The following is a 15,000-nucleotide window of genomic DNA, read 5'->3' as shown; positions in this document are numbered from 1 at the left end:
ACAAACAACATGCAGCGAGTTTCAAAACAGCCTTGAGTTTCACTTAGCAAGCCACTTCTGGGAGAAACTGTTCCATGTCAAATTGAAGTCTCCAGCTCCACTGCCTCCAGTAGTCAGACCCAGTGTGTGTGTCAACGGGCTGCAGTGCATTGAAGGGGCTGGGATAGGGGGACTGTGTGGGCAGGAGCTGGTGATGGGATCAGCTTCCGCTTGGCTGGGTAAAGCCCCACTAGGCCCAGTGTGTTGTGACAGTGTGTCAGTCAGGCCTGTGCTGTGGTCCCTCTGGGGCCCTCTGGGGCACTCTGGCCGGAGGTGCTCAGTAGCCCCCTCTATTCACTTCCCTAATCCCCCTGTTATGACAGCGAGAGATGGCGTCAACATGCCCCATTGTCCAGATCCTAATCTAACCCTTTAGCCAATTAGGAAATGGCCGGCCTTCCTAATGCCTGGGAATTAGTGGGATGGATTACGGTGCCATTCAGTGCTGTCCGGCCGCCACAGGAGACCGGAGTCGGGTAACGTGGGGTGGAAAGGGCTGAGCGAGGGCACTGACGGAAAGCTGCTTTCGCCCGCACTTTCTGTTCACTGTTGGCGGTGGCAACGCATGGTCACTTAGCCGTGGATGTGCTTAGTCACTGTTGTCATAGACGGCTACCTTAATCAACCCTGATTAGATGTCTGATACACTTTAATAAACCTTCATTGAACTAAGAGAGAGAGAGACAAAGAGAAAGAGACAAAGAGAGAGACAAAGAGAGAGAGAGACAAAGATAGAGATAGAGAAAGAGAGAGACAAAGAGAGAGAGTGAGAGAGACAAAGAGAGAGAGCGAGAGAGACAAAGAGAGAGAGTGAGAGACAACGAGAGAGATAAAGAGAGACAAAGAGAGAGAGACACAAAGAGAGAGAGAGAGAGAGACAAAGAGAGAGAGACAAAGAGAGAGAGAGACAAAGAGAGAGATTATTATATATTAGAGACAAAGATAGAGATAGAGAAAGAGAGCTACAGAGAGAGCGAGAGACAGAGATCAAATCAAATCATTGGACAGATACACATGGTTAGCAGATGAAATTGCAAGCGAAATGCTTATCCTTCTCGTGCATTAGTATCTAACATGTAATATTGAATAATTCCACAACAAAACCTAATACACACAATCTAGTAAAGGAATGGGATGAGAATATATAAGTATAACATATATGGATGAGCAGTGACAGAGTGGCTAAGATGCAATAAACAGTAAAGAATAGATAGTGAAGTATGCAGTATATACATATGAGATGAGTTATGGGAGATATGTAAACATTATTGAAGTGGCATTATTAAAGTGACTAGTGTTCCATTTATTAAAGTGACCAATTGTTACGGATACAGTTATCCTGTGTGTGTGTATCCTGTGTGTGTGTTTCTTTTCTCTCCTTCTCCCCTCACAGGTGAAAACCATCACTCCCCAATCAGTCAACAATCAATCATCAATCAGAAGACACACCTCCTCCTATTTCCTACCCTATCACAGTTCCTTCCCCATGGTTTAAAAACCCCATCATTTGTTTGTTCTAGAGCTCAATCTCTCTGTAAATGCCATGTCTGTAGGTCTCTGTGTTTCACTCTCGCTTTGTGTCTTCACCTATCTTTTGTTTAAGCACCTCCATAGCACTTTGTCATCACCTGTGAGTATTGTTTTTGGTTATGGTGTTTGTTTGTTGCTGGTGGGAAAAGGGGGAAACCAAGACAAGTCGCCCATGGGCATACACTACCCGTAGGTGAACTTTGTTAAATACACTAGTTAGAACTGGGCGGACCACCAACTGTATTTTTGGTTAGTTAGTTAGCCTACTTTAACAACAGCTAGTCTAGCTTAGGGGTGTTTTTGAATACTTATTGTTTCTTTCCTTGGGTCCAGCTCAGCCCCTTTTCCTGCTCCCCCCATTACCGTGTGTTTATAAATAAACCTAGAGTTTGACTGTAGATTTCTGTTGTCGTGGTTATTTCGTGCACACTTTTACTTTGTCACAATAATAATTTGCATGAGTTATGTTACGGGTCTCATTACCATCCCCCCTAGACTGTTGGGCCAAAAGGGATTCGTAACACCAATGATATCAAGTCTGTAGGTAGGCAGCCACCTCTCTGTGCTCGTGGTGTCTGTTAAACAATGGCCTTGAGATAAACTATTTTTCAATCTCTGTCCCAGCTTTGATGCACCTGTACTGATCTCGCCTTCTGGATGGTAGTGGGTGAACAGGCCGTGGCTCGGGTGGTTATCTTGTTCGGAGACACCTGAAACCCCACCTCTTTAAGGAATACTTAGGATAGGATAAAGTAATCCTTCTCACCCCCCTTCCCCCCCTTAAAATATTTAGATGCACTATTGTAAAGTGGCTGTTCCACTGGATGTCATAAGGTGAATGCACCAATTTGTAAGTCGCTCTGGATAAGAGCGTCTGCTAAATGACTTAAATGTAAATGTAAATGTTGATGATCTTTTTGGCCTTCCTGTGACATCGGGTGTTGTAGGTGTCCATGAACACTATTACTACCTAGCATTGTACCATCACACAGGAACACTTACTACCGAGCATTGCACCATCACACAGGAACACTAATACCTAGCATTGTACCATCACACAGGAACTCTATTACTACCGAGCATTGCACCATCACACATGAACACTAATACCTAGCATTGTACCATCACACAGGAACACTAAACTAATACCTAGCATTGTACCATCACACAGGAACACTATTACTACCTAGCATTGTACCATCACACAGGAACACTATTGCTACCAAGCATTGTACCATAACATAGGAAAAGTAATAATACCTATCATTTTACCATCACATAAGAACACTATTACTACCTAGCATTGTACCATCACACAGGAACACTATTACATATCATTGTACCATCACACAGGAATACTATTACTACCGAGCATTGTACAATCACACATGAACACTAATACCTAGCATTGTACCATCACACAGGAACACTTACTACCTAGCATTATACCATCACACAGGAACAATCCGCCACTTCCGGCGCCGACAGAGATGGCCGCTTCGCGTTCCTAGGAAACTATGCAGTTTTTTGTTTTTTTACGTGTTATTTCTTACATTAGTACCCCAGGTCATCTTAGGTTTCATTACATACAGTCGAGAAGAACTACTGAATATAAGATCAGCGTCAACTCACCATCAGTATGACCAAGAATATGTTTTCCGCGACGCGGATCCTGTGTTCTGCCTTACAAACAGGACAACGGAATGGATCGCATGCAGCGACCCAAGAAAACGACTCCGAAAAGAGGGAAACGTAGCGGTCTTCTGGTCAGACTCCGAACAAGGGCAAATCGTGCACCACTCCCCAGCATTCTTCTTGCCAATGTCCAGTCTCTTGACAACAAGGTTGACGAAATCCGAGCAAGGGTGGCATTCCAGAGGGACATCAGAGACTGCAACGTTCTCTGCTTCACGGAAACATGGCTTACTGGGAAGACGCTATCCGATGCGGTGCAGCCAACGGGTTTCTCCACGCATCGCGCCGACAGAAACAAACATCTTTCTGGTAAGAAGAGTGGCGGGGGCGTATGCCTCATGACTAACGAGACATGGTGTGATGAAGGAAACATACAGGAACTCAAATCCTTCTGTTCACCTGATTTAGAATTCCTCACAATCAAATGTAGACCGCATTATCTTCCAAGAGAATTCTCTTCGATTATAATCACAGCCGTATATATCCCCCCCAAGCAGACACATCGATGGCTCTGAACTAACTTTATTTAACTCTTTGCAAACTGGAAACCATTTATCCGGAGGCTGCATTCATTGTAGCTGGGGATTTTAACAAAGCTAATCTGAAAACAAGACTCCCTAAATTTTATCAGCATATCGATTGCGCAACCAGGGGTGGTAAAACCTTGGATCATTGTTACTAACTTCCGCGACGCATATAAGGCCCTGCCTCGCCCCCCTTTCGGAAAAGCTGACCACGACTCCATTTTGTTTATCCCTGCCTACAGGCAGAAACTAAAACAAGAGGCTCCTACGCTGAGGTCTGTCCAACGCTGGTCAGACCAAGCTGACTCCACACTCCAAGACTGCTTCCATCACGTGGACTGGGACATGTTTCGTATTGCGTCAGATAAAAATATTGACGAATACGCTGATTCGGTGTGCGTCGAAGATGTCGTTCCCATAGCAACGATAAGAACATTCCCTAACCAGAAACCGTGGATTGATGGCAGCATTCGCGTGAAACTGAAAGCGCGAACCACTGCTTTTAATCAGGGCAAGGTGTCTGGCAACATGACCGAATACAAACAGTGCAGCTATTCCCTCCGCAAGGCTATTAAACAAGCTAAGCGTCAGTACAGAGACAAAGTGGAATCTCAATTCAACGGCTCAGACACAAGAGGCATGTGGCAGGGTCTACAGTCAATCACGGACTACAAGAAGAAACCCAGCCCAGTCACGGACCAGGATGTCTTGCTCCCAGGCAGACTAAATAACTTTTTTGCCCGCTTTGAGGACAATACAGTGCCACTGACACGGCCTGCAACGAAAACATGCGGTCTCTCCTTCACTGCAGCCGAGGTGAGTAAGACATTTAAACGTGTTAACCCTCGCAAGGCTGCAGGCCCAGACGGCATCCCCACCGCGCCCTCAGAGCATGCGCAGACCAGCTGGCCGGTGTGATTACGGACATATTCAATCAATCCCTATACCAGTCTGCTGTTCCCACATGCTTCAAGAGGGCCACCATTGTTCCTGTTCCCAAGAAAGCTAAGGTAACTGAGCTAAACGACTACCGCCCCCAGTTGCACTCACTTCCGTCATCATGAAGTGCTTTGAGAGACTAGTCAAGGACCATATCACCTCCACCCTACCTGACAACCTAGACCCACTCCAATTTGCTTACCGCCCAAATAGGTCCACAGACGATGCAATCTCAACGACACTGCACACTGCCCTAACCCACCTGGACAAGAGGAATACCTATGTGAGAATGCTGTTCATCGACTACAGCTCGGCATTCAACACCATAGTACCCTCCAAGCTCGTCATCAAGCCCGAGACCCTGGGTCTCGACCCCGCCCTGTGCAACTGGGTACTGGACTTCCTGACGGGCCGCCCCCAGGTGGTGAGGGTAGGCAACAACATCTCCTCCCCGCTGATCCTCAACACGGGGGCCCCACAAGGGTGCGTTCTGAGCCCTCTCCTGTACTCCCTGTTCACCCACGACTGCGTGGCCACGCACGCCTCCAACTCAATCATCAAGTTTGCGGACGACACAACAGTGGTAGGCTTGATTACCAACAACGACGAGACGGCCTACAGGGAGGAGGTGAGGTCCCTCGGAGTGTGGTGTCAGGAAAATAACCTCACACTCAACGTCAACAAAACTAAAGAGATGATTGTGGACTTCAGGAAACAGCAGAGGGAACACCCTCCTATCCACATCGATGGAACAGCAGTGGAGAGGGTAGCAAGTTTTAAGTTCCTCGGCATACACATCACAGACAAACTGAATTGGTCCACTCACACTGACAGCGTCGTGAAGAAGGCGCAGCAGCGCCTCTTCAACCTCAGGAGGCTGAAGAAATTCGGCTTGTCACCAAAAGCACTCACAAACTTCTACAGATGCACAATCGAGAGCATCCTGGCGGGCTGTATCACCGCCTGGTACGGCAACTGCTCCGCCCTCAACCGTAAGGCTCTCCAGAGGGTAGTGAGGTCTGCACAACGCATCACCGGGGGCGAACTACCTGCCCTCCAGGACACCTACACCACCCGATGTTACAGGAAGGCCATAAAGATCATCAAGGACATCAACCACCCGAACCACTGCCTGTTCACCCCGCTATCATCCAGAAGGCGAGGTCAGTACAGGTGCATCAAAGCTGGGACCGAGAGACTGAAAAACAGCTTCTATCTCAAGGCCATCAGACTGTTAAACAGCCACCACTCACATTGAGTGGCTGCTGCCAACACACTGTCATTGACACTGACCCAACTCCAGCCACTTTAATAATGGGAATTGATGGGAAATGATGTAAATATATCACTAGCCACTTTAAACAATGCTACCTTATATAATGTTACTTACCCTACATTATTCATCTCATATGCATACGTATATACTGTACTCTACATCATCGACTGCATCCTTATGTAATACATGTATCACTAGCCACTTTAACTATGCCACTTTGTCTACATACTCATCTCATATGTATATACTGTACTCGATACCATCTACTGTATGCTGCTCTGTACCATCACTCATTCATATATCCTTATGTACATATTCTTTATCCCCTTACACTGTGTATAAGACAGTAGTTTTGGAATTGTTAGTTAGATTACTTGTTGGTTATCACTGCATTGTCGGAACTAGAAGCACAAGCATTTTCGCTACACTCGCATTAACATCTGCTAACCATGTGTATGTGACAAATAAAATTTGATTTGAACACTATTACTACCTAACATTGTACCATCACATAGGAACACTATTACTACCTAGCATTGTACCATCACATAGGAACACTATTGCTACCTAGCATTGTACCATCACACAGGAACACTATTACTACCTAGCATTGTACCATAACACATCAGGAATCACATAATAACACTATTACTACCTAGCATTGTACCATAACATAGGAAAAGTAATAATACCTATCATTTTACTATCACATAATAACACTATTACTACCTAGCATTGTACCATCACACAGGATCACACAAGACATCCATTGATACATTTGTTGCGTGTTATCTGACCATTGAGATATTATTTTAGTGGAAGGCTGTTACAGTACAATCCCCATGTCCATCTCCAACCTGCGACTCAGTCCATAACCATGCTATTGTAATGGTCTGTAATAGAGGTCGACCGATTATGATTTTTCAACACCGATACCGATGAATCTGACAATTTTTAAAATGTATTTGTAGTAATGACAATTACAACAATACTGAATGAACACTTATTTTAACTTAATATAATACATCAATAAAATCAATTTAGCCTCAAATAAATAATGAAACATGTTCAATTTGGTTTAAATAATGCAAAAACGAAGTGTTGGAGAAGAAAGTAAAAGTGCAATATGTGCCATGTAAGAAAGCTAACGTTTAAGTTCCATGCTCAGAACATGGGAAACTAATGAAAGCTGGTGGTTCCTTTTAACAGGTAAGACTTTTTAGGTTGCAGTTATTATAGGAATTATAGGACTATTTCTCTTTTTTCCATTTGTATTTCATATAGCTTTGACTTTTGGATGTTCTTATAGGCACTATAGTATTGCCAGTGTAACAGTATAGCTTCCGTCCCTCTCCTTGCTCCTACCTGGGCTCGAACCAGGAACACAACGACAACAGCCACCCTCGAAGCAGCGTTACCCATCGCTCCACAAATTTCCGCGGCCCATGCAGAGCAAGGGGAACAACTACTCCAAGTCTCAGAGCGAGTGACGTTTGAAACGCTATTAGCGTTTAGCATCCCGCTAACTAGCTAGCCATTTCACATCGGTTACACCAGCCTAATTCCGGGAGTTGATAGGCTTGAGGTCATAAACAGCTGCTGGCAAACGCACGAAAGTGCTGTTTGAATGAATCCTTACGATCCTTACGCTGCCTACCAGCGCTCAGTCAGACTGCTCTATCACATCATAGACTTAGTTGTAACATAATAACACACAGAAATACGAGCCTTAGGTCATTAATATGGCTGAATCTGGAAACTGTCATCTCAAAAACAAGACGTTTATTCTTTCAGTGAAATAAGGAAACCGTTCCGTATTTTATCTAACGGGTGGCATCCATAAGTCTAAATATTCCTGTTACATTGCACAACCTTCAATGTTATGTCATAGTTACGTAAAATTCTGGCAGATTAGGCGGCCCAAACTGTTGCATATACACTGACTGAGTGCAATGAACCCAAGAGAAGTGACACAATTTCACCTGGTTAATAATGCCTGCTAACCTGGATTTATTTTAGCTAAATAGGCAGGTTAAAAATATATACTTCTTTGTATTGATTTTAAGAAAGTTATTGATGTTGATGTTTATGGTCAGGTACACATTGGAGCAACGATACGCACCACATCGATTATATGCAACGCTGGACACGCTAGATAAACTAGTAATATCATCAACCATGTGTAGTTTAACGAGTGATTATGATTGATTGATTGTTTTTTATAAGATAAGTTTAATGGTAGTTAGCAACTTACCTTGGCTTACTGCATTCGCATAACAGGCAGGCTCCTCGTGGAGTGCAATGTAATCAGGTGGTTAGAGCGTTGGACTAGTTAACTGTAAGGTTGCAAGATTGAATCCCCCGAGCTGACAAGGTAAAAATCTGTCATTCTGCCCCAGAACGAGGCAGTTAACCCACTGTTCCTAGGCAGTCATTGAAAATATGAATGTGTTCTTAACTGACTAGTTAAATAAAGATTAAATAAAGGTGTAAAAATATATATAAAAAATATTGGCCAAATCGTTGTCCAAAAATACAGATTTCTGACTGTTATGAAAACTTGAAATCGACCCCAATTAATCGGCCATTCCGATTAATCGGTCGACCTCTAGTCTGTAATGGTCTGCATAGCAGCACCCTGTTGGAATGTCTGAAGCCATTATATTCTATTAAATGAGTGAGAGTGGAAGCTCTTTCACTGGCGGTCACATATCAGTCTCTTGCCACTGAGATGTAAGACCAAGGACATAGTAGAGGACTCAGGTACACTGGGGTTTGTGTCTGATAAAGACAGCAATGTGTTAGCTGCAGAGATAACACTGACACCAATAGGATTGTCCGTCCTCTACCAGAAAAACTCAATTGAAAGTTATTTTAAGTCCAGTAAAAAAGGCTTCATCTGAGTCCGGGAAGTCCCAGAACACATCACATTCAGATCTCTCACTGAAAGATTCTGCTAAAACTACTGAAGCCAAGAAGAGTGGAAGTGAAGTTTTCCCTAGTCCCTCTAGCTGTGCCTGGGAATCTGGGGAGCTAGCCCCACTCAGGCAGCAGTCAAACAGAGACGTGAGTGATGAAGCAACCTGGAGACGTTGACAGTGACAGATTGGTTATTCATCTAGCTTGTCATCAGAGGCTTCTCCAGTACTTAGTGTACTTCATCATCAGTGTTTTGGAGGAATCTTAAGTCTGATACCAAACTCTCACAAGTAACTGTCTACAGTACAAACTAGAGGTCGACCGATTCTGATTTTTCAACGCCGATACCGATTATTGGAGGACCTAAAAAGCTGATACCGATTAATCGGTCGATTAAAAAAAATTTTGTTAAAAAAAAGATATATATATTTGTAATAATGACAATTATAACAATACTGAATGAACACTTATTTTAACTTAATATAATACATCAATAAAATCAACTTAGCCTCAAATAAATAATGAAACATGTTCAATTTGGTTTAAATAATGCAAAAACGAAGTGTTGGAGAAGAAAGTAAAAGTGCAATATGTGCTATGTAAGAAAGCTAACGTTTAAGTTCCTTGCTCAGAACATGAGAACATATGAAAGCTGGTGGTTCCTTTTAACATGAGTCTTCAATATTCCCAGGTAAGAAGTTTTTGGTTGTAGTTATTATTGGGATTATAGGACTATTTCCCTCTATACCATTTGTATTTCATTAACCTTTGACTATTGGATGTTCTTATCAGCACTTTAGTATTGCCAGTGTAACAGTATAGCTTCTGTCCCTCTCCTCGCTCCTCTCTGGGCTCGAACCAGGAACACAATGACAACAGCAACCCTCGAAGCAGCGTCACCCATGCAGAGCAAGGGAAACAACCACAGGCTCAGAGACAGAGAGTGATGTTTGAAACACTATTAGCGCGCTAACTAGCTAGCCATTTCACTTCGGTTACACTAACCTCATCTCGGGCGTTGATAGGCTTGAAGTCATAAACAGCGCAATGCTTGACGCACAACGAAGAGCTGCTGGCAAAATGCCCAAAAGTGCTGTTTGAATGAATGTTTACGCGCCTGCTTCTGCCTACCACCGCTCAGTCAGATACTTCGATACTTGTATGCTCAGTCAGATTATATGCAACGCAGGACACGCTTGATAATATCTAGTAATATCATCAAACGTGTAGTTAACTAGTGATTATGAGTGATTGTTTTTCATAAGATAAGTTTAATGCTAGCTAGCAACTTACCTTGGCTTACTGCATTTGCGTAACAGGCAGTAAGTCTCCTTGTGGAGTGCAACGAGAGAGCGGCAGGTCGTTTTTGCGTTAGACCAGTTAACTGTAAGATTGGATCCCCGAGCTGACAAGGTGAAAATCTGTAATTCTGTCCCTGAATGAGGCAGTTAACCCACCGTTCCTAAGCCGTCATTGAAAATAAGAATGTGTTCTTAACTGACTTGCCTTGTTAAATAAAGATTAAATAAAGGTTTCCAAAAATACCGATTTCCGATTGTTATGAAAATTTGAAATCGGCCCTAATTAATCGCCCATTCAGATTAATCGGTCGACCTTTAGTACAAACAACTCCAACAATTCCTTGTAACTAAACAAGCCAAACAATGTAGAGCAAACATTTCACAATACAGCACCAGTATATAGCCAACTCGCTGTAAAAGTAATCGTTTTCTGACATGGAAATGTTATATTCCACATTCCACTGTGTACATTGCCTGTACCGTACCTACCCCTAAAGAAATACTTGATCATGGTGTCTGTGTCCTTGTGGAACAGGCTGACGCTCCGAACATGTATTCTCCTCCTCTCCTCCTTCCAGGGTTCTGTACTCTTTCATCACATTTCAAACATCCCTTTGGTCTCGCTCCGCATCTGAGCCTCGAGAGAATCAAAGCAGTCACTTTTGGTGTTACAGTGTGACAGTAATTCTGCAACCTGGAGACACTTGACAGCAAATACAGAGGTGCTTGGAGGCGCTATGCATCCACTCAAACCAGTCCCTTTCATCTGGGGAGATCCAAAAACAAGAGAAAAGACAACAACGCTTTCTTTCCCCTCACTGCTGTTTCACTCTGTATCCATGGACGACAGGAGCCTCGTCATTCACACACACAGCCCAACCCAGGTAGGTATGGAGAGAGAGGGAGGGAGATAGATGGAGAGAGAGAGAAAGAGAGGGATGGAGAGATAGACACACCCACACATACGCACTCACACACACACACACACAGATTAGGGGCGAGCTGATGTCATCCGTTTGGATGTGTGGCCCCGGGGTGTGTGTGTGTGTATGTGTTGCGTGTGTGCCTGTGTCTCTGTGCAGTCCAGACACAGTGGGACTGATGGTGGATGTGAAAGTGCTGCTGTCAGCTTAATCCTCACACTGCAACCAGAGATGTCCCTATCTCGGCCAGAGACCACATTACCACCCAATGACACAATCTGTTTGTCAGGGACGCCTGCCTGCCTGTCTCCATGGCTGTCTACCTGCCTGCCTACTCTGATTCAGTTATAACGCCCTATCACAGCCAGTTAGTCCTGAAGCTTAAGGCGGCCACACTCGCAGACAACAGGTCCACATACCATCATGACCCTATTTGGTGCCATGGCTGAGCTCTGGATTGTTCCATTGCTATCTGAAGTGGTTTTCACCCAGGTCGTTTATTTGCTACAGCCCTACTGTCCTGGGAGCCATTTTGTCAGTTTGGATTGAAGCGTTAGTCTCTTGAGTCCTGCTTGGGATTTGAAACAATAACCGTGTTGGGTCAGAGGTGGAAATAATCAGTGCTCCCCATGGTGGCAATCATCCACACAGCAACCTCTGACCCTTTAAATTCAGATGTTGAGCCATGCCAGGACCCTCTATCACCACCAGCTGTGTGTGTGTTGTGTGTGTGAGTGTGTGCATTTGCTATTCATGTTTGTGCATTTACTGTATGTGTGCGTGTGTACTTACAATGTGTGTGTGTGTGTATTTACTGTGTGAATGTGTGTGTTTACTGTGATCATACTAGCAGTGGGAGATGTGGCAGGTCTGTAAACTAGAGGGGGAATTCACATCATACTAGTACCGAGAGATAAGGCAGGTCTGTAAACTAGAGGGGGAATTCACATCATACTAGTAGTAAGAGATGTGTCAGGTCTGTAAACTAGAGGGGGAATTCACATCATACTAATACCGAGAGATAAGGCAGGTCTGTAAACTAGAGGGGGAATTCACATCATACTAATACCGAGAGATAAGGCAGGTCTGTAAACTAGAGGGGGAATTCACATCATACTAGTAGTAAGAGATGTGGCAGGTCTGTAAACTAGAGGGGGAATTCACATCATACTAATACCGAGAGATAAGGCAGGTCTGTAAACTAGAGTGGGAATTCACATCATACTAGTAGTAAGAGATGTGGCAGGTCAGTAAACTAGAGGGGGAATTCACATCATACTAGTACCGAGAGATAAGGCAGGTCTGTAAACTAGAGGGGGAATTCACATCATACTAATACCGAGAGATAAGGCAGGTCTGTATACTAGAGTGGGAATTCACATCATACTAGTACCGAGAGATAAGGCAGGTCTGTAAACTAGAGTGGGAATTCACATCATACTAGTACCGAGAGATAAGGCAGGTCTGTAAACTAGAGGGGAATTCACATCATACTAGTACCGAGAGATAAGGCAGGTCTGTAAACTAGAATGAGAATTCACATCATACTAGTACCGAGAGATAAGGCAGGTCTGTAAACTAGAGGGGGAATTCACATCATACTAGTACCGAGAGATAAGGCAGGTCTGTAAACTAGAATGAGATCATCACATCATAAACTAGAGAATTCACATCATACTAGTACCGAGAGATAAGGCAGGTCTGTAAACTAGTACCGAGAGATAAGGCAGGTCTGTAAACTAGGATGAGAATTCACATCATACTAGTACCGAGAGATAAGGCAGGTCTGTAAACTAGAGTGGGAATTCACATCATACTAGTACCGAGAGATAAGGCAGGTCTGTAAACTAGAGTGGGAATTCACATCATACTAGTACCGAGAGATAAGGCAGGTCTGTATACTAGAGTGGGAATTCACATCATACTAGTACCGAGAGATAAGGCAGGTCTGTATACTAGAGTGGGAATTCACATCATACTAGTACCGAGAGATAAGGCAGGTCTGTAAACTAGAGTGGGAATTCACATCATACTAGTAGTGGGAGATGTGGCAGGTCAGTAAAATAGAGAGGGAGGGGTTTAACGACATACATGGCATCCCTTTACAATGAGAAGTGTTCCCTGTCGTTCCCTGACATCTGTTTAATGGCTGCTCCAATTAGAGAAGAGCGTGGCAACCCCCCCACACACACACACACACACACACACACACACACACACACACACACACACACACACACAGGATCATGGTGGAGTGGAGAGGTAGAGTAGAGATACAGGGTTTTCCCTGAAGCCCTCTCCTGTCTCTAGTAGCTCCAGCATAGCAACCACAGACTATCAGAGGTGTATACAGGATCACTTCAGAGAGTGAAAAGCCATTCATTGCATACCACCTCCCTCTTGTGTGACTGGAGTTTATACATGAGTGTAGCCGGTGTGAAATGGCTAGCTAGTTAGCAGATAGATAGGTAACAATGCTTTTAGTGTGATGGTTGGCGATGTGTTCAGCCCAGGTTTTTTTATATATATTTTTTAACCTTCATTTAACTAGGCAAGTCAGTTAAGAACAAATTCTTATTTTCAATGACGGCCTAGGAACAGTGGGCTAACTGCCTGTTCAGGGGCAGAACGACAGGTTTGTACCTTGTCAGATTGGGGGTTTGAACTTGCAACCTTCCGGTTACTAGTCCAACACTCTAACCACTAGGCTAAGCTACCACCCAAAGGTTGGGGCAAGGAGAGGGACAGAAGCAACACTGTTACATGAGCAACACACACAACTTGAAAGACGGAATTCTTGGTGATGATTAAGGTATACAAGTATGTGACATTTAGATCTCAACACACACTGCTATACACCACATCAGTAGTATACTGAGAATACATTGAGTCAATTTACACAAAGTAAAAACACTGATTTTGCTGATAGTTGCTACATTGAGGAATGTTTGACGTACCTTGACTGTGATATGTGGTTGTCCCACCGAGCTACCTGCAGTTGAATGCTCCTAACTGTAAGTCGCTCTGGATGAGAGCGTCTGCTAAATGACTCAAATGTCAGTGTGATGTAATGGCTCCTACCATCTGAAATGAAACCAGGCTACATGACGTGAAACAACGAAGAGTAACTGACCCCAAACTTAGTCACCAGTTCTCCAAATGATACTCAAGTTAATAGGAAAATCATAAATAATAAAGACATTCCATGCATTATTTATGACATTTTTCTTCCCTCGCAGCTCTCCTACTTCTCGCTCGCGGCACAAAATGTGTCGTAGAAATGTACTCACCAACTTGCTGTGTGGAGTAAATAATGGCTTGAGGTAAACGTTTTATAGAAATAATCATGAAAATGAAATACATATTTACAGAGAGGAAGGTGGAGTTTGTGTGTGTGTGTGTGTGTGTGTGTGTGTGTGTGTGTGTGTGTGTGTGTGTGTGTGTGTGTGTGTGTGTGTGTGTGTGTGTGTGTGTGTGTGTGTGTGTGTGTGTGTGTGTGTGTGTGTGTGTGTGTGTGTGTGTGTGTGTGCGTGCGTGCGTGCGTGCGGAGCATGATCACAGGTAGTAAGATAGAAAAAGGGGTTGAATGAGGGGGAAGTTTCCATACACTCCGTATATTCACCGATAGTGTAACAACGTTTCTGTGTGAATTACACTCTCTATCGCACAAGGCTATTTCCCTTTCCCTTCCGTTCTCTTTAACGTGACATAATAGATAAACAGGGAATACGATGTATATGTAAATGAATGCTTGGCTTTCCTACTGAACGAATATCTGATGAGTTTTGTGTCTCTGATTGGTTAAAGTCATTAATTCATCACTGTGGTGTTGCCAGCGAATCAAGAAAGTAAGT

The 15,000-nt window shown here is 43.8% G+C and overlaps 1 protein-coding gene across 13 annotated transcripts in view; it reads right to left on the bottom strand.

The window, feature by feature from the left end:
- The window catches only part of magi2a (membrane associated guanylate kinase, WW and PDZ domain containing 2a), a 372,559-nt gene that overhangs the window by 111,794 nt on the left and 245,765 nt on the right, over nucleotides 1-15,000 (bottom strand). Inside the window, exon 1 of one of the 13 annotated variants that reach the window (XM_046297013.1) lies at nucleotides 10,713-11,072. The exons of the other annotated variants lie outside the window; for them this stretch is intronic. Within the exon in view, the coding sequence (XP_046152969.1) occupies nucleotides 10,713-10,734 (22 nt within the window). The 5' untranslated portion in view covers nucleotides 10,735-11,072. Of the gene's footprint in view, nucleotides 1-10,712; nucleotides 11,073-15,000 lie in introns of those variants that run through there. 13 annotated transcript variants of the gene reach the window in all.

The sequence above is a fragment of the Oncorhynchus gorbuscha genome, linkage group LG14 (genome assembly GCF_021184085.1).
Source record: "Oncorhynchus gorbuscha isolate QuinsamMale2020 ecotype Even-year linkage group LG14, OgorEven_v1.0, whole genome shotgun sequence".
Taxonomy (NCBI): Eukaryota; Metazoa; Chordata; class Actinopteri; order Salmoniformes; family Salmonidae; genus Oncorhynchus; species Oncorhynchus gorbuscha.
Note: the sequence above shows the minus strand (reverse complement) of the source record. Positions and strands in the feature narration are given on the sequence as shown.